Here is a 23,084-nt window from a genome sequence, read left to right as displayed (position 1 = left end):
TAGAGCAGCTGGATTTTTTAAAATGTTTACCTGAGAAAAAGGCAAATATGTTTAGATTCATCGGGCAATAGTGAGATGACACAAAAAGTTTCAAAGATCTCTATCTAAAACTTCTGCTTTGCTGCCCCGAGTTCCAGACTTTGGCTGTAGTGAGGAGAGATGGAATGAGGGAAACCACTCTCCTATGTATTGGCTAATCTTGTGTTTCACCTGAAAACAGAGATCAATTACATAAAAAATACCAGTCAAAAATCCCAAGTCATAATATTTGATCACATTTAATTACCATGTACTAATATGAAGATGATTGTGTGAAAAAGGTCACCACACATAGATGTGCGAAGCTGGCAGCCAAGGATATTTGGCCAGTATATACTGGCTCAAGGTCCTGGCACAGGAAAACAGTTCATCTGATCCAGATGTTTATTTTTCCTCAAAATGTATTTGTGAGCAGTGTTTTGAGTTGTTTTACAAACTGCTTAGCAAGACAGCAGAGGAGAACCAAGGTTATTTCATGTTGCGCACTATTCTTCTGCAGTGGTTCATCTTCATCTCCCCCAACGCCTGCTCCAGCTGTTGGATAAGGTGAAGAAGGGTAGCAGGGTCGGTTTGCAACACCTGGGCAATTTGATCTTCATTTTCATTAAGATGTAGCTTCATAGTCACAGCAGGCTTGATCTGTTGTCTCAAACTTCTGCTTGCAAGCTGCAGGAGGGGTCCAGTGGAACAGGAACACGAAAATGACCATTGGTTATCAAAGTCTGTTCTTAACGGCTCTCAAGAGCTTTGTAGAACCTGTTCAGACTAATGTTCAGAAACCCTTTGCATCCACATTAAAGATATACACAAGCTACTATTGTGTTTTATAATTAACACTAACCTGCTTTAATCAATGCTTTCATAATATTTCTGAAAATAAGGTAATAATCAAGACCAAATACGTTTAGTATATGTTAATATTTTAAAAACATCAATAGAACCATGAATTCAACTTTCATCAGGCAACAAGTACTTTGCATCATTGCATATCCTGTTCATTTCACAGCTGGCTGGCTGTGGGACACTAACAAAGTCATGTCACTTTTAAATACATGAAGTACTGGTGCCTCAATTGTTTTTATATTTTTTAGCAGGTTTTAATTATGCAAAAAAATTGTGAAGGAAAGGATGGAATACTAAAAACATCAGGGAAGTCACCTGTACATCTAGTCTCCACTCCAGACTGTGGTAGCTGGGAAGCCTTGGTGCCAGCTCTCCGAGAATGCTCCTGATCTCTTTCCTGTTGTCAAGGTACAGCTGGAGCAAGGATTTGTTCAATTCATCTGAGAATCCCAAAACATTAATGGAATCTTGGAAGTCAGCCTCAGAAATCTAGAAATAGCAATTTAGGCCAGGTAATCATCATTATTTCCTGACAACCAAATAAAACTGTAACTAAACATCACTTATGCTATGGTGCAGTTATTTATTTATTTTCCTGCAGGAATGTCCAAGTACAATTCTACACCTCTGACAAAACAAATATCCAGGTTTTAAAGGATCTGCAGAGGTTGATGCATTACTGCAGATTTGTATGAGATTCAGAAGCAGTTTTTTTTAAAGAACATTCAACCCCGTCACATGTAAGCCTTCACATCAAAGACCAAAACAGCATGAGGGAGCACCTCAGTTGTGTCACAAGGCACGACATTTGTCAGGGTGCTCCTGTGCCACTGATAACCAGACTGCAAATACCCAGCAGTGATCTGCACGTGAGCAGCACACAGCACAATGCTCAGGCTCCTGTCCCAAGGGCAGGAGAAGCTTCACAGGCCTTTGTGCTTACTGCAGCAGCCTGGCCCGGCACTGGGGAAGCTGTTAGCGACTCCGTAGAAAACACCATTGTACCTCTCCAATGCACCACCCCGCAATAACAGTCTGTAACCAACCACATCCTACCACAGTACACTGTAACCTGTCACTCAAGAGCCCTTGTTTCAAGGAAAGGCTCTGCACCATTTCCATCCCCTCCTCAGCTACTCTTGGGAGCAACACTTGGGAGTTTCATCGGACATTCCTTGTCTCTGCACTCCTTCTCCACGTAGTCATTGCTCAAATATTCTACTATATCAATAGTTACAAGTTACTAGTCTTTCTGATGGAAACAGTAATTGTCCAACTACTAATCATTTAGTATCTACTTATACCCACTCAAACTTTTGATGCCAAGAGCTGAAAAAGCTCTCAAACCCACCACACTGGACAAAGACAAGGAATGCTGAACAGGGGGCTAGTCTAGCCCACATCCTGTGCAGTAGCTGAACAACAAACTCTTCATTTGAGTTTTATTATTTAGAGTTTATCCTGAAGTAAGCTTCTCTATATGCAATAAATTACACTATTAAAACGTTGTTAAGTTTTAGCGTCAGACACTGTACACAAATTCCAGAGTCATACATGTAGACACAATGTTTCAATAAGACAACAGCATGAGACACCTTTTTCTGAAATTAAAATAATACACGTCATTAAATTTTGAGCTATCTTTTCCCCATTCACCAGCATTTTTAGAGGCCTACGTGTCCAGAAGACATTTCTAGAGTATCCCCAAATTCCTCATGAAAAAGTATACTTGCCATAAGCTTGGAACTCTCAGTAAGAAGATACACTAGTCCTTCTACCCCGTGCTGAATGATGTCAACGCTAATGTTCAGCTTTCCTTTAAAGAAAGCACAAAGTGTTTTTTACTTGCTAACTGTCGCAGCAGCGAGACTCAAAGCTGCAAAGTTATCAAATGCTTAATGTGCAAAATATGCTTAGAAAAACAAGAGGGTGTCACGCCTTTCCAATAATAATGTACAGCATATTAGCGCATAAAACTAAGAAAAACACAAACCAATTTCTTATGGCATGGTACAGAGAACGGCTTGTGTCGGAAAAGGGATGTCCGTATCCCTCCCCACTCCAGGCACGAAGCACCGACCCCCGCGGTGCTGGAGCTCCATGCCGCCAGCCCTTTCCCTGGGCCCCTCTCCGCCTTGGCAGAGAGGGCCTTGGCAGTCCTTCGTGGCCGGCGCAGAGCCCACCGTGTTCCCGCCCTCCTGCCGCGGCATCACCACGGCCCGGCCGGTCCCCCCGCTCCCCGGCCCGCTCCCCCGGCTCCTCACGGCCCGGCCGGTCTCCCCGCTCCCCATGGCCCGGCCGGTCCCCCCGCTCCCCATAGCCTGGCCGGTCCCCCCGCTCCCCATGGCCCGGCCGGTCCCCCCGCTCCCCGGCCCGCTCCCCTGGCTCCTCACGGCCCGGCCGGTCTCCCCGCTCCCCATGGCCCGGCCGGTCCCCCCGCTCCCCATGGCCCGGCCGGTCCCCCCGCTCCCCATAGCCCGGCCGGTCCCCCCGCTCCCCGGCCGGTCCCCCGGCTCCTCACGGCCCGGCCGGTCCCCCCGCTCCCCATGGCCCGGCCGGTCCCCCCGCTCCCCAGCCCGCTCCCCGGCCCGCTCCCCTGGCTCCTCACGGCCCGGCCGGTCCCCCGGCTCCCCATGGCCCGGCCTGCTTCCGCCGCTCGCCCCGGCCGCGCTCCCCGTCCCAGTCCCCCCGCTGCCCGGCCGGTCCCTCCGCCCCCCGGCCCGCTCCGCCCCGCCCGGACCTGCTTTCCCCGCTCCCCCGCTGTCCCCGGCCCGCTCCCCGGCCGGTCACCCCGCTCCCCGTCCCGGTGCCCCCGCTCCCCGCGGCCCGGCTCTCACTGGCGGCGGACTCGTAGGCCCGCGGTGCCGCTCCCCGCCGCAGCTGCTCCAGCGCCAGGCGCCCCAGCTCGCCGACGGCTGTAAGGACAGAGAGAGAACAGACCCCGCTGCAGCCCCGGCCCGGCTCGGTTCACCCCGCCCGCGGACCCGCCGCGGCCCAGACCTGCGCCGCCGGCCCGCGGCAAACAGCCCAGGTGAGCTCGGTGCTCCACCGACAGCACCAGCAGCATCGCCGCGGCTCCGCCACCAACAACCGGGAAGGGGCGGCGCCCCGCAGGCGCCTGCGCAGCGCCGGGGCCGCGGGAAGAGTCTAGGACAGCCTGGGACCCGCGGGGACAGCCTAGGACACCCTGGGACAACCGGGACACCCTGGGACACCCTGGGACAGCCGTGCCCCAGCCGTACCCCAGATGTGCCCCAGCCGTGCCCCAGATGTGCCCCAGATGTGCGAGGCGCTCCCGGAGGCGCCGCTTTGGCCCCGGAGGCGCTGCGCGCCCCCTGGCGGCGGGGCGGGAGCCACTGCGTAGCCACGCCCCCGGCGGGGCCGGGCCCGCCCCGCCGGAACTGAGTGACAGCCGGTGTGGCCAATGGGCTGTCTCGTGCCGCAGCCCTCGACGGAGCGGCGGCAGGCGGGACTTCCGGCGCGGGCGCCGATCGCACGGAACGCGCCATGGCGTCGGCCTAGGCCGCCCGGGGACCGCGGGCCGCAGGTGAGCGCGGGGCGGGTCCCCCGGGCCGCAGGTGAGCATTGGGGCACGGCCGCTAGGCTCTCTGGGTGCTCCGACCGTGCGGCGGCCGAGCACTTTCGGGCCTGCTGCTCTATTGCGCAGTGCTTATTCGCCTCCACCTTTGGAGTGGCGGGGCGGTGCCCGGTTCCGTAGGCGGCTTAGGCCCTGCCGGGGCTGAGCCCGGTTGCAGCGGCCGCGGTCCCGGGACTGCCGGGAACCGCGGGAGGGAGATGAGCAACGCGGAGCGGAGGCCTCTGGAGCGCTCCCCGAGCGTCGCGCTTGGCCCGGTGGAAGCTCGACCCCTGGTCGCGCGTTCCGTCTCTGCCGGGTGCGTGGTTCTTGAGGCGGGCTGGAGGTGCTGGTTGGGCTTGCGGGATGATGAGTAGCGTCGAGTCTGACTAGCTGAAAGCCAAGTTCTTAGTAAAAACGTTAAAATTAATTGAGAGGAGTTGTTCCTGCATCTTAACAGGTGTGAATGCTGATCTTACTTCGCGTGCGTCAGTGTCCAGTTTTGTGATAGGTCTGAGATGGACATTTGTGTCAGTAATGATACGATGGCATCAAAATGCAAGAATTCAGATATGGGGAGATTAGAGGACGTGAATGAGAATTACTGTTATTAGCTGTCTAGTTTTTGTTAATCCTCTGCTTATGAAATTTTGGAAGGTGCAGCCCAGTCTACCAAAGTATTTGGAATTTGTCACAAAGTTTCCTTATGTTCATATGTTTGTTTTTGTGATTGCTGTAAGATTAACAATCACATTTGGCTTTAAAAGAATAGAATTTAAGTTTGTTTCATACAAATGTACAAGTTATTTTTTTTAGAAGTGGGAGGGAAAAGCTGTTTTATTGAGAGAGTTAAAATGTAAACATAACCATGTGAATATAGAATTGCTTTGTGTTGTATTATGCTCTGAAACAGATTTTGAGTTGATTAAGATACAAATATCTAAAAATTTCATATTTAGGTGTAGTTTGTGAAGCCTGACCTGTGAATATTTGCCAAAAGCTGTGAAAGTTCTTGTCTGTGTCTCTGAGTTGTGCAATGTGTTTGTGACCTTTATCTTATATGTGCTTAGTGTATTTACTCCAGGGGTGTTTTGCTGCTCATAGCTGTGCTGGTCCAGCACACTCCGCGTTTTCCCATCCTCATTTCAGACCCATGACAGAGGGATGCAGCACTTCAGGCACAGTTTGGTTTGTGCGTTCTAGCATGGAGAGTGCAAAGAAATACTCAAAGTTATTTAAGGACAACTTTATCTATACACACTGGTAAATCAAGTGTGAATCGTGGAAGGTTACTGCAGAGTCAGGTTGAACTTGTTTTGTTTAGTTTACAGTAGAGCCCTTTTCCACACACCTGCATTTCTGTGTGCTCTGAGCTGCCTCCCTCAGCTGAGAGGGGCATGCTTTCCAAAGAGCCATGGAATTTCAGGAATTGTAAGGCTTTTTGGCTTGCATCTGAGACGTCAGATCCTGAGCACAGAAGAATTTGTGTGCATGTAACTTTGATGGGGAAGGGTGCACTCTGTATATGCATGTTGTGTGCAAGGATCACTATAATTCTTGTGTTTTCTAACCTTGCTTAATACTCTTTTAGTGCTTTTTCTCTGTGCTGGACTTACTGTGTTGGTTTAAGTGCTCTGGTAGCTTCAAGTGTATTGTTGTTTCTGTCATAGTAAAAATGGCTGTATTTTTGAAACAATGGTTCTTTTATCCTCCCAGTTTCACTGATGTCCTCTTTTTTAGGGCAGCCTGATGAGAGAATGTGATAAATCTTAATTTAGTAATAAAAGTTCATTAGTTTTGTAACTCACTACTATTTCTTTCCTGTGAGTGTAACTTCATTTCTGTGAACCAGTTGAAAATTTCACAAAGCATTATATATCTGATTCTGGCCAAGTTGGCACCATGTTGTTAATTAACAACATTAAGAGTTGTTAATGTCATATCGGTTTTGGAGAGCAGAATGACAAAACTTTATATACTACAGTTGAAAGTATCAGCTGTTTCCTCCAAATACTACTAATAAATTCTAATTATCTTCATGTTAGCTTAAGTCAAGTTTATCTCTCTGGTATTTGCTTTAATTAATCACATCACGGGACAATGCTTTTTGGTTGAAAAACCCATGAAGGGTAGGTCAGAAGGACAGGAATTCTTAGGTTTTTCTTGATTCTGAAAAAGAAAGTAGTAGTAGTGTTGGCTGTGATTTCTCAGTTAAGTCAACAGTTTTCAGAAGAAATAGCTACAGTCCAATGAAAATAAATTCACATGAAAGCATTTGTATAAGAAGCCACAGTTTGGAGGTTTTTGACAAAAAATTGTTTCAACTAACATTTTGTGTGACTTAATAAGAGTTTTTTTGTGAAGTACTTTATTAATTACTCCAGTAAAAGAAGTTAGTGGAGATCCAGGTGTTCAGATAATTACATTAAGTGCATACTGTGCACTTTTGGAACTTGTCTGTTAATTATTTTAATTCTTATAGCTATGTTGGACCTAGAAATGGACCCATTGTTTTGTGTTACAACTATTTTATGTAATTTCCCGTAATTTCTTATTTTGAGACTGTAAGAATCTCTAGAGACATTTAGACATCTGTGGACCCTACAATTGTCTTACATTCAGGAGTGCAAGTGGTTACATTTCCCGCTGGATGTAGCACTTCATCGGTGCTTGTTTTGTACTCATGGGTATGAGGTGTACTGGAGTATGTTTATTTAAATTCTGAATGTGGGCTTTTCTGACTTGATCATGTTTAGGTGTGAGCTTTTATAAAGGGAATAAGATACTTTGTGCTTTCTGTATTCTTAGGAGGTTGCTTGCCCACAGTCATGGTGTAGCTAAGCCTGAGAGAAATCTCAAGTTCCTTCAAGTTGGTATTGCATTGCTTTTGCAAGTGTATTTTTGGAATCCATACTTTTAGTGGAATTATTCAAGGTACATCAGGAATTTTGCTGATTTGGATTTGTGCTAGAAGAAGGGAAGTTTAAAATGAAGTGTCTAAGAATGATTAATGTAATGTGAATGATCATCCCTTTGTACCCCTTGCATTGCTTTGTGGTGCCTAAAGCCTTATCAAGTCTTGCTCTTAGAGTTTTTGTTGTTTATGCATGCTGTCACTCCCACGGAGGGACATGCTTCTAGCAAAAGGAACTTCTAAAATAATCGTGTAACTTCTAAAATAACCCTTTAACTTTAAGATTACTTGTTTCTCAAGGTATGCATTGAATAACATTTTGCATATCAAAAGTTTTAAGTTACCAAGAGTCCTGTAAAATGACACAGGAAAGTATTTGCTATGTGCCTTGACTCTGATTCTTTCCTTGCAGATATTGAATAAAATATGCTGTTATCAATAGGAATGCTGATGTTGTCTGCCACTCAGATATACACTATTGTGACTGTGCAGTTGTTTGCCTTCCTGAATCTTTTACCTGTGGAGGCAGATATTTTAGCAGTAAGTATAATAATACTTTTCTACATGGATGAAATATCTATGAAGTTGAATAATCTCTTCAACTGTTCTATTAATGAATCAGTTTATACTATTCTATAAAAACTTTTTGAAGAAAAAATACAAAGAAACAATGCAGATAGATAATCACTTTATTATGGCACTGACATGATCATTTTATTGTGAAATTTTAAACTTTTTACTGTAAGCACAATTTCCCTTTCCCCTCTTTTCTCTGTCACCAAGTCTGAGCTTCCTCTTTTCATAAAAACCTAACTCATTCTTGCTTCTTCCTCTCTTAGAAAAGTTACTTAAAAGAAAACAAACAACCCACCTCAACCTCAAAAAAGAAAAACAGAGCACTTTGGAAATTTAGTTGTTGTTTTTTTTTTTCCTATTTAAGCTTTGTGTGTAGTATTCTAAAACAATACTGTATAAAAATGAAGCGTGTTTTATTCTTAGATATTTGGAGGTTGCAGATTTATTCTGAGAATATCTTGAAGTAAGAAATTAAGAGATGAACTAGATACTAAACTGCTGTGCAAAGGAGCCAGTGGAATGCTTAAAAGATGCTCAGAAGAGGGAATGTTTGCATTGTGTCACATGGAATTGCTGGTGCACAGATCACTTAGAGTCTTGAGAGATTTCACCATTTAATGATTAACCATTTGTTAGCAAAACTCTGGCCAAAGTTTTGGGTTCCTACCAAGGAAAGAAGTTCTTCTTTTCCCTTTAAATGTAGGAGTGGTCTTATGCTTCTATGTTCTCATATAGTTGCAGCCTCAAAGGATCTTGTCTATGTAAAGTGCTGTTATGTGAGACAGGATTGGTTATTTTTTTAAAAAGGGGTAAAAAGAAATAGGCTTGTGTCAAACTCCTGGCTTAAGCTGGGGCTTGTCAAGTGATTCAAGGGCAAACTGACAGTAGCCCCAGCTCAGGACATTTTGAAGAAGGTGAATGGAAGGTGGTGCACTGGTGCTCTCTGTGGTGGAAGGTCAGGAGGAGAGATTGTGTGGGGCACATTGGTTACATAGAATAAAGAAGCTTCTTTGAAATTTGGCTCCATTCCTACCTCTTTCCCCTCAAAGTCTGTGGGAAGAAAGCTCTTTCCAAACATTGCTCCTTTGGAAGACTTCAGCTAAATCACGGCAGTGTTTTTCTCTGAACTGTAGTTTGGATTCCCCTGTCCAAGCCTGGCTGGTAGGAAGCATCCCTCTGAAGCAAACAGGATCCTTACTTGGCTGTTCTGTGTGACAGTTGGATGATGTGATGAATAGACATTTCTGACTCACTAAACCATTTAATAAAACAACTGGTTCATGTTCAAGTCTGTTAACTGTAGAGTTCACAACTTTTGCAGGAAACTTTTTTTTAAATTAAAAAATATGCCATAAATACACAGCATTTTTTTCTGTTTGAATTCTGTGTTGGTTTGGCATGTTATACAGCCAGAGAAGATGAACTAAGAAAGGAGAAACAAAACTTGCACATATTTAGGGTCTTTTATAGTATTCCTCTAAATTAAAATTAAAACTCATAGTTATAAAACAAAAACAGAGATACTTTTCAGTGACTATTCTGCATGTATAGTTGGGAATTGGGAAGAGATGGCATATGGAGGCTACAGTAAAGCAACTCTTAAAAGCTTGCTTTCCCTGTACACAAATGAATTCAGGGCAAAAGACCCACCACTACCATCCAAAGAAAACTCCACATCAAAGTGTCCCCGCTCTTCAGATTTTTGCTTGCTTGGTTTTTTTGTAGTTTCTGTTGTGCACATATGATAGTATTTGAGTTTTATACAGTAGAAAGAAAGATTTGCCATGTAAATAGTTCAACAAAATATCTATTACTTACTTTCTTGTTCTGACAGCTAGATAAGAAAAGAATTATGTTAACATGTGAGTAGGAGACAGGTGGAATAAGCAGTTTTGTGATGTCATCGACATGGTCACAAGATGTCCTATGTCTGATGAATATTTTAATCTAAAAAAATACACAGTGATACTTGATTTTGTTTATACTTGTTAACTATTGGTCTTGTTGCAAATCTAATTTTTTTTTTAATTATTTTTCTTAGTATAACCTTGAAAATGGAACCCAGACATTTGATGATCTACCTGCTAGATTTGGCTACAGACTGCCAGCAGAAGGCTTGAAGGTAAAAAAACCCCATACATATACATATATATATATAGATAGATATATAGTGCTTTTTTAAGCTGAGTTAGAGTTTATTTTCTTCCAGTGTCCGGTATGGAGCTGTGATTTGGCTTTGTGCTGAACACAGGGTTGATTATACAGAGGTGATTTTGTTACTCCTGGCAGTGCCCCCATAGCCAAGGCCTTTTTGCTCCCACCTACTGCCACGCTGGTGAGGAGGTTGGGAGTGCATGGCAGGCTGGGAGAAGACACAGCCAGGACAGAGGACCCAAAATGATCAAAGGGGTATTCCAGACCCTGTGACATCATGCTCAGTATATGAAGTGGGGGCAAGGAAGAGAAGAGAAAGGCCTTTTGAGTATGATGTGTGTTTTCCGAAGTCACTGCTGTGTGTGATGGGGCCCTGCAACACCTGCCTGCCTTTGGAGGAAGCGAATTCATTCTTTATTTTCCTTGGCTTGTGTGTGTGTGGCTTTTGCTTTTCCTATTACCCTATCTCTATCTCAACCCACAAGTTCTTTAGCTTCTACCCTGCCAATTCCCTCCCTGATGCTGTGGGTGGGGGTGTGAGTGAGCAGCAAACGTGCAAAGGATCTGATGTTGCCTGTGAAAAGGCCGATTCTTTTGCAAAGAAGTGAATTTTGGTAATCTTTGTCTACTTAAGGAGATTTTGCTGGAATTTTTATCAAATATATTGAAAATAGATAAATAATGGAAATCTTACTAAGAAGTTTGATAGACCGCTATTTTCTGTGTTTTGATGGCAATACTGATACATGACGTCAGTTACCTTGCACTGGAATCAGCAGAAGACAGACTAAATTTTGTGTGATACAGTTTTTTTAAAAATCTACTTGGAAGATTCATTGTCTCCCTACAGTCCTACATTGGGAAGCCCCTTCACACTGTGAAGGGGTGGCATGGCAAGAGAGATGCGTGTGGCCCAGGTTAATTATGCTGTATAAAACAACTGTAGCTCAGTTTTTTGGGAAGTTACAGCTGCTGTGCGTTTGCTACTCTTGTTGCGTTGCTCAAGCAGCCGAGGGGAGAAGCTCAGGGGCTGCAGCTCTGCAGTGGTGCCTGTGTGCTGTGCCCAGCGCTGGGGTCCAAGGCAGGGATTGTGATTGATCCTGGGCCCTCTCCTTACATGGTTTCCCTTCAATTGCAGTTCACACCCAGTAGCAGGTGAGAAGGTCCCCCCATTCTCCCAGTGCCCCTTAAGGCATGGGTTACACTCATGCTCTTTTATTTCACTCTGTATCAATATTTGAGGAAAATGCAGATACACATATACATTTTTGTTACTTATCTGTTGGAGTGTCTTACTCCTTGAAATAGCATCATGTTGGGTAGGGATGCTGGGCCGTGACTTGAAAACTGGTCATAATAATATCAAGAGAAGGCACTAGGAAGTGCTGATCTATTGAATTAGCAGAAAATATGCAGGTGGCTTTTAATTATTTTTTTAATTTTTCTTAATCCCATTTTCATTGATATGGAAAAATGTATAAATATTACACCATATGGAATTGAAAAAGTCGCCTAGTATTAGAGAAGAGAGAAGTAAGATGTAAAGGTTTCCAAATGTTAGTGGAATTGGAAAGGGAAAAATTGTATTGACTTCATGGAAAATGATTAATATGTAAAAACTGTCCAAGATGGATATGGCCATGGGAGTACAGGTTAGGCTTTATCAGTATTTTGTACTGGATTAGAAATTCTGAAGACTTGATGTGTTCTGAAGTACAGCTGCAAGAATGTTTTTTACAGCAGGATAATTACTTTTCATGTCTTTAGTGTGGTCAGTACACTCACTTGGAAGACAGGAAGATCTGTAGGTGGACTGAGTGAAACTAACAGAAGAGAGATTAAGTTGAAAATAAAATAGGAAAGAACTGTGAGAGGTTAAATAAATGCGTCTTCCTTAGACAGCAATGATAAGGCACATTTTGGTCTTTCTGGATTCTGCTGAGGTAGTAGCTGTCCAGACGTACTGGTGACAGTAGTAACTGGTGTGAAGGCTTTTATTCATATCTTTTATCTCTGTAATATAAAATAGAGGAGGTAGAAACTAAATTATTTAAAAATAAATTTCCTATGGTGATGTTAATGCTGTGAACTGGTGTCATAGTCCTGTTGCTTAGAAAAGTACATAAAAGCCAGGTGAATATCCAGTTCAGTTCTAGTCTTCACATTCTCTGAAGCAGTTTGTTGCTGAGATTATGCATTTTGGTGTGCTGTGCTGAGTTCAGCATCAAGGGGCAGGGTCTCTCTCTCTGGCTGCCTGACCTGAGGTGCTCTGCAGTGACAGGAACCGTTTGTTTCCTTTAGAGTCAGGTTTGTACAAGTCAGTGTCAGTAAGTTTGTTCATTTTGGATAAAATGTATTTTCTGTTTCGCTCAGGCAATTGAAACACTTGTCCATGAGAAAGGAGCTTGTGTCTGGCCATCCGGGCAATTTAGGGCTTGTGGGAGGTTCAGGCTTCCTTACTTTTTTTTGCTGTGGCAGTGGCTACATGGAATCAGTCATGTGGCAGTGATTCGTCTTGCTGTTCCCTTTGAACAATGTATGAGGGTTTATGACTGAGATGTGTTTACTTTTACAGCTTAGAATTCTTAAACAAAAATTTAGGCAGACCACCTTCCAAATTCTGGAGAAAGGGGAGTTTGTATTGTATTAACCCCATGGAGACCGTGAATAGCCCGTGTGGGCAGGAAATTGTTTTCATCTTTATTCTGTCTGTAAGCCTGTAGGGCCCCAAAAACTGGCTCTGCAGCATTGTCAATGTTGCAGTGTTGAAAGTAACCCCTATGCAAGGAAAAAAAAGGAAAAAAAGCTGGTGGTAAGGTGAAAGGGTGGACTGCTCTTTAATTCCATGTTGCCCTTTTAATCCCAAAGGGTAATAAAGTACTGCAAGAATTCCTGTAACTCAGGAATTTCTGTGCAATTTCCCTCAAGCAAGCTTCATTTCCATGCCCAGTGAGTGTTATCATGGGGAGAAGGTATGTTAAAGCTGTGTAGTTGTTTACTGACTATATTGGGAATCAGAGGGTGATTAAGTGACCCAAGTAGTGAGCCAATTTAATACACCAGAAATAGATATAAGGAGCTTTGATTCTGACCTTTTTAACTCTTAGACAGCTCTGTGTCTTAATTAAGGCAGATGTCATCACATGTGTAGAAATTATGGAGTTTTAGAACTGAATATTATACTAAAACTTTCTCTTTGCATTAAGATTTTAATTAGTTTTTTAAAATGCTATGATGTTTGTTACAATAGGATGAAATACTCTTTCAGAACTTGTGATTAAGATTTATTAGTAAGCAAGTTGTAAAAAACTATTTGTCAGATTCTATAGTAAGTGGCTATAGACTGCTGACAGAAGGTCACCATCTCAGCCACCTAAAAACTCAAAGATTACTTCAAAGTTGGTATTGCCAGAGTTTCCTACTTCTTGAAGCTTTCAGCTGTAGCTTATTGAGTGATCTTTGCTTACCATAGCAAACCAACTGTTTTGTATGCTAGGTCAGTGCTGGGGTCATATAAATGGAACTTTGCTTGTGTTCTGTTGTTAATTGGTGAGTGCTGAGTTTGTGTTGGTGTTTCTTAGGCCATTGTATTTGTGGTTTCCTGTATTAGTCTCATATGTCCTAGAACAATAGTTACCCTATATTAATGTAGTATATGCTGTCTTCTTTTTTCTTGAATTACACTGCAGAGTCTGAGTATGATGGGATTAGAAAAACTGTATTTTCTTCTAAACTTTCTAATTCTTTACAGATATAAAAATTCTGATGAATCAAAATATGTAGTCAGGGAAGTAGCAGAAATCTTACTATGATACAGGACTGAGCTGATAATAACAATTTTTTTAGCTATTGTATGAAAATGTGTCATTTTCTTTCCATATACTTGACTACTGACCCTTTTGTTAAAAAGAAATGAAACTTCTTTTTCTGCTCCTGTTTTCTAGGGATTTCTAATAAATTCCAAACCAGAAAATGCATGTGAACCTATAGCCCCACCTCCACTGAGAGACAACTCCTCTGGTGCTTTTATTGTGTTAATCCGAAGGCTGGAGTGCAACTTTGATGTCAAGGTAAGATGTGATTTTTCCCCCCACCCTCTGTTTCAAAGAGTTTATTGGTGCTTCAGAAAAATTTCTGTAGTTAACAGTGGAATAGATATTGATACAAAGTGGAGGGAGAATTTTATTGTCTCCAGACAGATAAACCAGAGCTCACCAAGTCCAACCAATGGCTTACCTGTGACTAAACACCATTATGTCAACTACACCAGAGCACTGAGTGCCATGCCTGGGATTTTGTTAAACACCTCCAGGGATGGAGACTCTACCATCTCCAATGTTTTATCACCCTTTCTGTGAAGAAATTCTTCCTGATGTCCAACCTGAACTTTGCTGGCACAGCTTTAGACTATGTCCCCTTGTCTTACTGATGGTTGCCTGGGACAAGAGCCCTATTCCCACCTGGCTGAACCCTCCTGTTGGAGCTGTAGAGAGTGAGAAGGTCACCCGTGAACCTCCTTTTGTCCAGGCTGAGCCCCCAAGCTCCCTCAGCCACTCCTTGTGCTTTAGACCCTGCCCCAGCTCTATTCCCTTCTCTGGACATGCTCCAGCCAGGTCCCTTCCAACCCTTAATGTTCTCTGATTTTAAAAATGCACAGTTAGAATGATTTGTGTTTGACTATGGCTTTCTTGAAAATTAATCTGATACAATGAGGCAGCTAAGGATGTCTTAAGGAAAACAGGGCTCTTCAGTTTGTTGTTGAGTTTCATGAACTAAAAGGAGATTCCAGCTGTGTTTGCTTTTGCTGCTGTGTGGTAGATTCAGTTATGTGGTGATTGAGCCATATAAATTCTACCTAGACTGTAGCTTCCACCTGCAGAGGTGGGTTCACTGCGTGTCATCTGCCTTCACATCAGACTTGGGAACGGCACACAGTCTGTCCTGGGAATCTTGCCACTGCGTGTGCATATGGCTCAGTGGGAAAACAAAGGGGGCAAAAGTCCTCTACTTCTGTCTTATGTTGAAAATGACAAGTGTTACAAGTGCAGGTATAAGTTATTTCTTGATTTGTTTATGCATGCACTATGGATATTTTCTGTGGTGATGCAATATTGGCCAAATTCTCAACCATGCATGTATGTTATGTATGTTAACATCTCTAAGTGGATTTGCCTTTTTTTTTTTTAATATTGGAATTTCTCAAGGTGTCTACATTCTGCATCTTCCAGTATCATTGTTCTGCTGTTTGAAATAGTCATTAGCAATATGGGAAGAGGATTGGTGTTGTTGGGATGAAACCCAAAAGTTTCTCAAGGCGCTCTTAAGTGCCCTTTGCAGCTTGTGCAGAGATTTTTATACTGTGATGGATGCAGTAAAAGCAATATCCAAGATGAACAGTTGTAACTTAGCTAAGTTTATGTTGGTTATAGTTGCTGCAGTAAATGCCATTTACATGGACCTTGGGTTTTCCTTGTATTAATGAAAAGGTGAGTCTGTATTAGAAATGTAATTGGTACACAGGATGTTAATAGTTTTGTACCTATAGTTATAATTTTGCACTTTTCCATGAGAGAGCTTCTTATACCTGGGCTTTCAGGTGAGATATTTGACATCTCTAAAGCACAGAAAAGATACTACTCATCTGACTTGATGAACTCTCAAGTGGTAATATCTAGATTACCAAAGTGAGTTAGTGCCTTTATTTTCAATTACGATGAAATATTTTTAACTATTTGTAGAAAGTTTTTAATTCTGTTTTTGATATATATATATATAGTCTGTCTGCAGACAATATTAAAATGGCTTTCTGAAGAAATTTTTACATGAGTGTAAGAATAATTATATGATTTTGCCTTGAAAGGTGACACACGGTTTATAGGTGCAAATTATGTCCATATTAATAACTTTGTGGGAGTGCACCTTATCTCAGAAAGCACGGGCAGGCTACTGTATTTGGAAGCAATAGTCTTTCCAGTAAGCATTTTGTGTGGCTTACAGGTCTTAAATGCCCAGAGAGCCGGATACAAGGCAGCTATAGTTCACAATGTTGATTCTGATGACCTCATAAGCATGGGATCCAACGACAGTAAGTACAGGTATCACTTCTTCTCTCCTGTTTGAATATCATTTCACCCACTGGAAACAGCAGCACCACCAAAAAAACCACAAGAACATCAACAACAAAACCACCACCACAAATGAACAAAAACCAAAAACAAATTAAACAAAAAACCCAGATAAATCCTCTTGCTTTTAAGATATAATAACAGGAAATTTTGCATAAGAACAAATACATTGACTTGTGCCTTCTCTCATTGTTTCTTTTGGTTTTCCTTTAAATTTTAGTTCAAGTGTTCTGGGCTAGATTTATATTACTTAGGTGGAAAATAGCTGATGTATTCTTAGTTAAGTGGAAAAGTAGAAAATGCGCATTTGGCAAACTTTATAATATGACATTTTAGTATTTAGAGTCATAGAACCGTTTAGGTTGGAAAGGACTTTAGATCATGAAGTTCATCTGTCATAGTCATTCCAGTTTGTTGATGCACTGTTGGATGCATCTTCCTGTTCCTCTGGACAAATGGATTCTAGCATATCACCTGCACTGATTTTCAGTTGGAAAGAGAGTATTTAGAGACCAGTGCACCATTTACCATTCTTGTGTTAGCTGTTCCAATTTTAACCTTCATGAAGTGGATATGTTTAGAACATCTTGAAATATAGTCAGAGTGCTGGGTTTGTTCTGTGATATGTGCTTTGTGTTTCTAGTGCTGTTACTGCTTTCTTTGTGGCATTTCTTTATTTTGTTCAGTTTTCAACCTGTTCAATATGGAAGAAGAAAATAAATAAGAGGAAAATAAATTCTTTTCCAGTGGAAATGCCATTGAGTAAACTAGGAGTGAACTTTGAGAAACTACATGGGAGCTGAGTAGTCTGGGCAATTATGTGAAAGTGGGTTTAATGAATTCTCAACCCATGTGAATCTTATTTTCAGGTTTCACTGAGTAACCAAAATGTAGAACAAGTTCCCAACATACACAGACCTCATAGAGTGAGCTGACGTTCAGCCACATGTGCTTTTGCCTTGGGGAACCTGACTGCTTTGAGATGGACTAAACTCAGGTTACTTTGAGCTTTAAGTGTGAAGTATTAGGGGGAAAATCAATATAACGTGAAGCTGAGGAGAAAGTTTTCTAGAATGTGTGACTTATCTTTTGATAAGTTTTCATTTATTACTGCCTTCACTGGTAGACAGAGAAGACAACAATTCATCCAGTTTCTTGAGACTGAAATATGTGTTAATTTTCTTCTTTCTTCTTTCTGACCTTATCTAGCCACAGTTGTTTCCAGTATGTTTATTTATGTTTGGGGTGAAAAGGAGGGAAGACAGATTAATTAAAACTTATAGAACCAGTTCAGAAAATCATGTAAGTTGCCAAAAATTCTGGAAATCAATGGAGCTATGTGACTTGCTTGAATCTCTGAGTGAAGAATGGTATTCTAGTTAAAATTATGATCCTGTTTTATCAACATATTTTGGTTTTAGGCTCCCTTTATTCCATTAGGAATTGAAACTTTTCTACCTGCAATAAATTCCCTAGAAATTGTGTAGGAAAAATAATAGTACTTACACGAAGTAAAGCTGTAACATGCATGTGCGTTGGGCTGAATGTCACTGTGCTAAAATGTCTTCTATTGTGATAGTCTCATAATGTTCAGGTCTTGTATCTTGAGTACCCATAGATGGTCCACATAATAATAGTTTTATTTTCCTACTTTTTTTTATACAGTTGAGATTTTAAAGAAGATTGACATTCCTTCTGTCTTTATTGGTGAGACATCAGCTAATTCTCTTAAGGAGGAGTTTACTTACGAAAAAGGGTAGGTTAACTCACATGCAGCTGTGTTACTCCTTGCATTCAATTGTTGTCTCTTTTGAATATTTATGGCTTTTAAGTAGGATGCTGTGATGACAGAGGTTATAGGTGTTTCAGGTGAAGTCTTGTGGCTGAGAGCAACCTTCACTGTATGTTTTGATAGTCATGTTACATTTTTTTCATTCTGCTGTCAAAGCAGCTATGAGGTGGTTTTCCTGGTTTCTCTAGGTTTGATTGAGGTCAGTAAATAGTTTTAACTCAAAAAATGTTCTAAGAAACAGTGTTTTATACTTTCATTTAATTATCTTTACATTGTGTGGCTATGGACTGAATTTTCTACCTTGCTGTGCACAGGTAGGGTTCCTGTAGGGTTCCTGTGTCTTGTGTGACAATCTTTTTAAAAATTTTTTTATTGTATTTGCTCCTCAACTTGTTCATTAAGTTCTCATTAATTTAGAAGGTGTTATCTCTTCCTCCCCACAGTGGCCACGTTGTGTTAATCCCAGAGTTCAGTCTTCCTTTGGAGTACTACTTAATCCCTTTCCTAATAATAGTAGGGATCTGTCTTATTCTCATCGTCATATTTATGGTAAGTTTCTTCTTTTAATAATATTTTTTCTTTCAAATCATCAGGGAGCTGTCACACACTGAAGTTAAAGGAAGGTATACAGTAAAGGAAGAGTCAAGCTGTGTGTACTGCACATATCTGTACCATGCTTACATGTAATCCTTTAGTTTATCAATAAAACAAACAGGTGCAGGATTTTGTCAAAGGGATATCAGGAGCCTTTTGCATGTTCTCCTTAGCGTGTAACTGCTTGTAGGAATTGTCCTCACTGCACTTTTAACTCCACAAGTGCTTGGCTTTTGGCCCCATACAGAGTGACCTTGTGCTCTTGTACACTGTGAGCATATCCTGCCTTACCAAACTTAGTAATCATTAGTCCCGCTGCTCCAGGGTGCAGGGCTCACTGTTTTGTACTGCACTTAGGTGTAGCTATGAGTGTGTGAGCACAGAGCCTCACAGCACAGAGCACTGATCTCAGCACATGCATTGCTGTAGGGGTTCTCAGCTGGGACATCTCTCCTTGAAATGGGAAGGTAGCATAGTTACATATTTCCGGATACTCAGCATCCCATTTTTTTGTAATCTGTGCCAAAATTATTATTTTACCTTCTAATAAAAAGCAAGTAATGCATCAACTGTTGTATAAACACTTAAAATATTTTTCTGCATTAGTATTTTTTGCACTGGAAGTTACGTATTTCATTGATAATCCCGGGCACGTTTGGCACCATTGCAATTGCAGCAGCTCTGAAAACAAAGCAGAATGATCACCTAAAGATGAATTCCTTTTTAGCAAAGTTTTGCTACTGTCTTTTACAGTGTCCTTCTATTCAAAACCACCCCAGGAAAGCTAATTGTGTACACAGGACGGTGGGTGAACTGTGGGTAGGGTCAGGCTGAGGGAGGTGCAGCAAAGGGGTAACACCTGGCTGGTGGCTGGGCTGCAGTGGTGCTCATCAGGAGTCAATTTTATGGCCAGTTCTCTGCTGTGTTGTTGTCAGCACCTGAGACAGAGGAGTCGAATACACACTGAGTAAATTTGCCAAGGATACTAAACTAGGAGATACTGATTCCCTTGCATATAGAGAGGTCTTCACAGAGACAGCTCAACAGACTGGAGCACTGGACAATTAATTGGTGCAGTGAAATTGATCTCAGGGAGGTTCCAGGTTGGATTTGGTCCTCATTCTTTTCTGATTCTGTCCCTGCTTCTTTAAGACAATCTTGTTTTTAACTAGGAAATTTACCTGAGACTCTTGATTGTCACTAAGGATCTACATTACAGCAGAAAAACTGCAGTTTGTGCATACAGCTTATGGTTTAGCTGTGGTGAAAGAGCCTGAATGAACAGTTTAGATTCAAATATCCTTTGTTCATTTCTTTGCTTGTCATCATATTTGAAAAAATGTCATATCACAAGTGCTAAATTTAGAAATTGAACAGAAATAGCATTCGGGACTACGAAGAAAATGGAAACAAAATTTTTATTACACTTATTTGGAGAGCTTTGTATTTAGTGGGTTTTTTTTTTTTACTGAGTGATCTTAGTATGGCATAGTATAACATGTAACAATAACTCAAAGTAAACCCTTTACTCCTCAACCTACTTTTTTAGCTAATATGGAAACTGTTCTGATGAATGTGGGAATAACTCTCTAAAAGAGCTGTCATAATTTAAACCTGTAAGAAAAACTGATCAAACTTACTGAATTGTGTTTTGCTCTGCAGTATGCTTCCTGCTTTTTACAGGCCTCGGTAGAGGATTGCAGCAGTGGCCATTATTTTATGTAGGATACATACCTTTTTGTTTCTCTTTCCTCTCAAAAAAACCCTTGTGTACTCTCAGTTCCAAGTGCCATGTTCATGGAGAACGGCCTTTAGGCTTGTTTGGCTTCATCCTTGTGTTCAGCCAAGGGAAGAAGTTATTCTGTGTTAGCTAGGGTTCCTTTTCGACCAACTTACTGCAAAGCTTCATAAATCAAAACTTTTATTGTTCTTTTATTGGTGTAACTTACTATTCATGTTATCTTGTTATCTAGATAACAAAATTTGTTCAGGACAGACACAGAGCAAGAAGGAATCGGCTTAGGAAGGATCAGCTTAAGAAACTTCCTGTACATAAGTTTAAGAAAGGCAAGTGGATCATTCTTTGTCTAACTCACTGGATCATATTGTTTTTAACTCCAAAAACCTTGTAAATCAAAGGGGTATTAAGTTTCAGTGATAATTTTGAGTACACTTGAAATAGGTAGAAGAGTTTTGAGTGAAAGCATACAAAACGTTTGGCTTGGCCCTGTTCTCGCTGAAATAGAGGAGTTCTAACACTTCCTTAGTGGGTGCAGAGAAGGCTGTGGCCGAGCATTAAAACACTGCTTAAAAAAATTAGTGCAGAAATTGCATGCAAGTTCCGAAGCCCATGTGCATGTCAGGAGGGTCTGCTGCAAGTCCTTTAAAGTCAAACTAATTCTCAATTGTATGCTGTAGGAGATGAATATGATGTGTGTGCCATTTGTCTGGATGAATATGAGGATGGAGACAAGCTCAGGATCCTTCCGTGCTCTCATGGTAAGCAACTGGGTTTTAAGTTTGAATTTAGATTAAAACAGCTTTCCAAAACACTGTCCAAAACCTACAGTGCATATGTTCAGTAAGTGATTTATAAAATCCCATTTTGCTAATAGGCAAGCTAAAAAGCTAGCATTCCCACTTTGCATTTTCCTTGGATATACACATAAAAGAAAATCAAGACTTGATGCTGTCCCCTAAATATCAATATTTATTGTAACACTTTTGCATTTAAATAAATAGGCCTTTTGAACAGGCTGCATGCCAACAAATTTGGCACTAGAATTCTCTGTGTGTTATGTTCTAAAATTCTCCAATGTCACTGAACAGAAATGGTTTAGCAGATTTCCCTGTCCTTTTCCCCATTATAATGAAGTCCTTGTATTTTATTTTCTAACAGCATATCACTGCAAGTGTGTGGACCCATGGCTGACAAAAACAAAAAAAACCTGTCCTGTGTGTAAGCAGAAAGTGGTCCCTTCCCAGGGGGACTCTGACTCGGAGACAGACAGCAGCCAAGAGGAGAATGAAGTGTCTGAGAACACTCCTCTGCTCAGGCCTTTGGCCTCGGTCAGCACACAGTCCTTCGGGGCTCTGTCAGAGTCCCATTCCCATCAGAACATGACCGAGTCCTCAGAGTATGAGGAGGATGACAATGACAATGTTGATAGCAGTGATGCGGAAAATGGGATGAATGAAGAAAGTGTAGTGGTTCAGCTGCAGCCCAGTGAGGACAGGGAGTACAGAGTGGCAAACACTGTCTGAGACTACTAATGACCCATAGGTGTATGAACAAAAGGGTTCTTGAGGCTATTTACAAACCTTTGCATAGGGAATCTCTTTTAATCTGTAATCCATTTGGTTTCTTTGATAGGAGCAGCAGTTCATGTAGTAGTACTCTGGTTAAATCATTACAGGTAGATTATTTTTGATTCAGGTATTAAGTCACGCATTCTGTCTTCTCAAAACCAACACTTAAACTGGACTTCACTATGCTAATGAATAATGTTAATAGTTTATATCAATTGAAATATCGCAGAGACTGTCTCCTGTTGAAATGGGATTTCTCTGGAAGTACTTTTATTTCCATTTTGTAGCTACAACTGGGTCATCCTGAGAGCAATATTTATTATATGTAGATATGTGTTACCCCTTAGGCCCAACAAAAACTGTATTTGCATGTTTGTATAGTTTTCCTAAAAATTGTCACCACTGCTGAAAGGAAAAAGTAGAACAGATCAATATTCTATGTGCTGGTATGTTAAAGCAGAAGAAATTCCACTTTTATCTCAATGCAGTGATTCCAAATGATCCTTTGGAATTTGCCATGGTAGCTGAGTTTAAGCAGTTCCATTGGGCAATTCCCAGGATGAGGAAACTTAAGAGTATATGCTTAGTTTTGAGCAATTCACAAGGTCAGGTCCACCATAAGCACATTATTATCCCTCCTTTCTACTACTTCGTTGTGTGGGTTCCAGTGAGGAGGTGGGAGCTGGGAGATAACCGAGACAGAGGTTTTGTTCCACACAGAAAAAAAAGTTTAGGGTAAGTATTATATTGATCCTTGGCTCATATACCTCTTACTAAGAGCATTTTATGCTGCATTAGTCTGCTAAACTGTATATAAAAAATTGTTCTTTTCAAATACCTGATTTGAAAACAAGTGCTTACACCAGTCTCACAGAACTCAGTACTTACCAGTGTATCACAAAAAAGGTAGATTCTATATAATACCTCTGTAACTATGTAGAAAGTAAAACCATGCATATACTCAAATGGAGATTTTTTTATATGGCCTTGACTAAGGAAAGCTTGAAAGAATGTTAATAAACATGTTTTCCACTTTAAATATCAAAAGGACTTTATTGAACTTTTGCATCACTTGAGGCCTTGAGTACTCACCTCCATTACTGAGGCTGAAGTGCTTTTGAAGATGTGTAACATGGAACTATTGGGAGCCCAAGCAGATGTTTC

The 23,084-nt window shown here is 41.5% G+C and overlaps 2 protein-coding genes across 4 annotated transcripts; one reads left to right on the top strand and one right to left on the bottom strand.

Annotated features, from left to right (window-relative positions):
• Nucleotides 1–262: 262 nt before the first annotated feature.
• On the bottom strand, nt 263–4,018 carry COMMD2 (COMM domain containing 2). Its single transcript, XM_066556877.1, has 5 exons — nt 3,883–4,018; nt 3,720–3,797; nt 2,616–2,698; nt 1,198–1,371; nt 263–705 (listed from the first exon to the last, which is right to left on the bottom strand). Exons 1-5 carry the CDS (start codon nt 3,947–3,949, stop codon nt 508–510), a joined length of 600 nt encoding a protein of 199 aa, XP_066412974.1. The 5' UTR covers nt 3,950–4,018; the 3' UTR covers nt 263–507.
• A 310-nt stretch (nt 4,019–4,328) lies between these two features.
• On the top strand, nt 4,329–22,959 carry RNF13 (ring finger protein 13). Of its 3 annotated transcripts, none has more exons than XM_066556979.1 (10): nt 4,329–4,429; nt 7,783–7,910; nt 9,988–10,068; nt 14,045–14,170; nt 16,098–16,185; nt 17,891–17,981; nt 18,461–18,566; nt 20,585–20,678; nt 21,030–21,110; nt 21,511–22,959. In XM_066556979.1, exons 2-10 carry the CDS (start codon nt 7,797–7,799, stop codon nt 21,873–21,875), a joined length of 1,146 nt encoding a protein of 381 aa, XP_066413076.1. In that variant the 5' UTR covers nt 4,329–4,429; nt 7,783–7,796; the 3' UTR covers nt 21,876–22,959. The 3 variants fall into 3 exon arrangements, with proteins under 3 accessions (XP_066413076.1, XP_066413075.1, XP_066413077.1); XM_066556978.1 differs by having other exon boundaries at nt 4,335–4,460; XM_066556980.1 differs by lacking the exon at nt 4,329–4,429 and adding an exon at nt 4,754–4,775.
• The last annotated feature ends 125 nt before the right edge of the window (nt 22,960–23,084 follow it).

The sequence above is a fragment of the Molothrus aeneus genome, chromosome 10 (genome assembly GCF_037042795.1).
Source record: "Molothrus aeneus isolate 106 chromosome 10, BPBGC_Maene_1.0, whole genome shotgun sequence".
Classification (NCBI taxonomy): Eukaryota; Metazoa; Chordata; class Aves; order Passeriformes; family Icteridae; genus Molothrus; species Molothrus aeneus.
The sequence above is the reverse complement of the archived record's forward strand: the minus strand, read 5'-3'. Positions and strand labels throughout refer to the sequence as shown.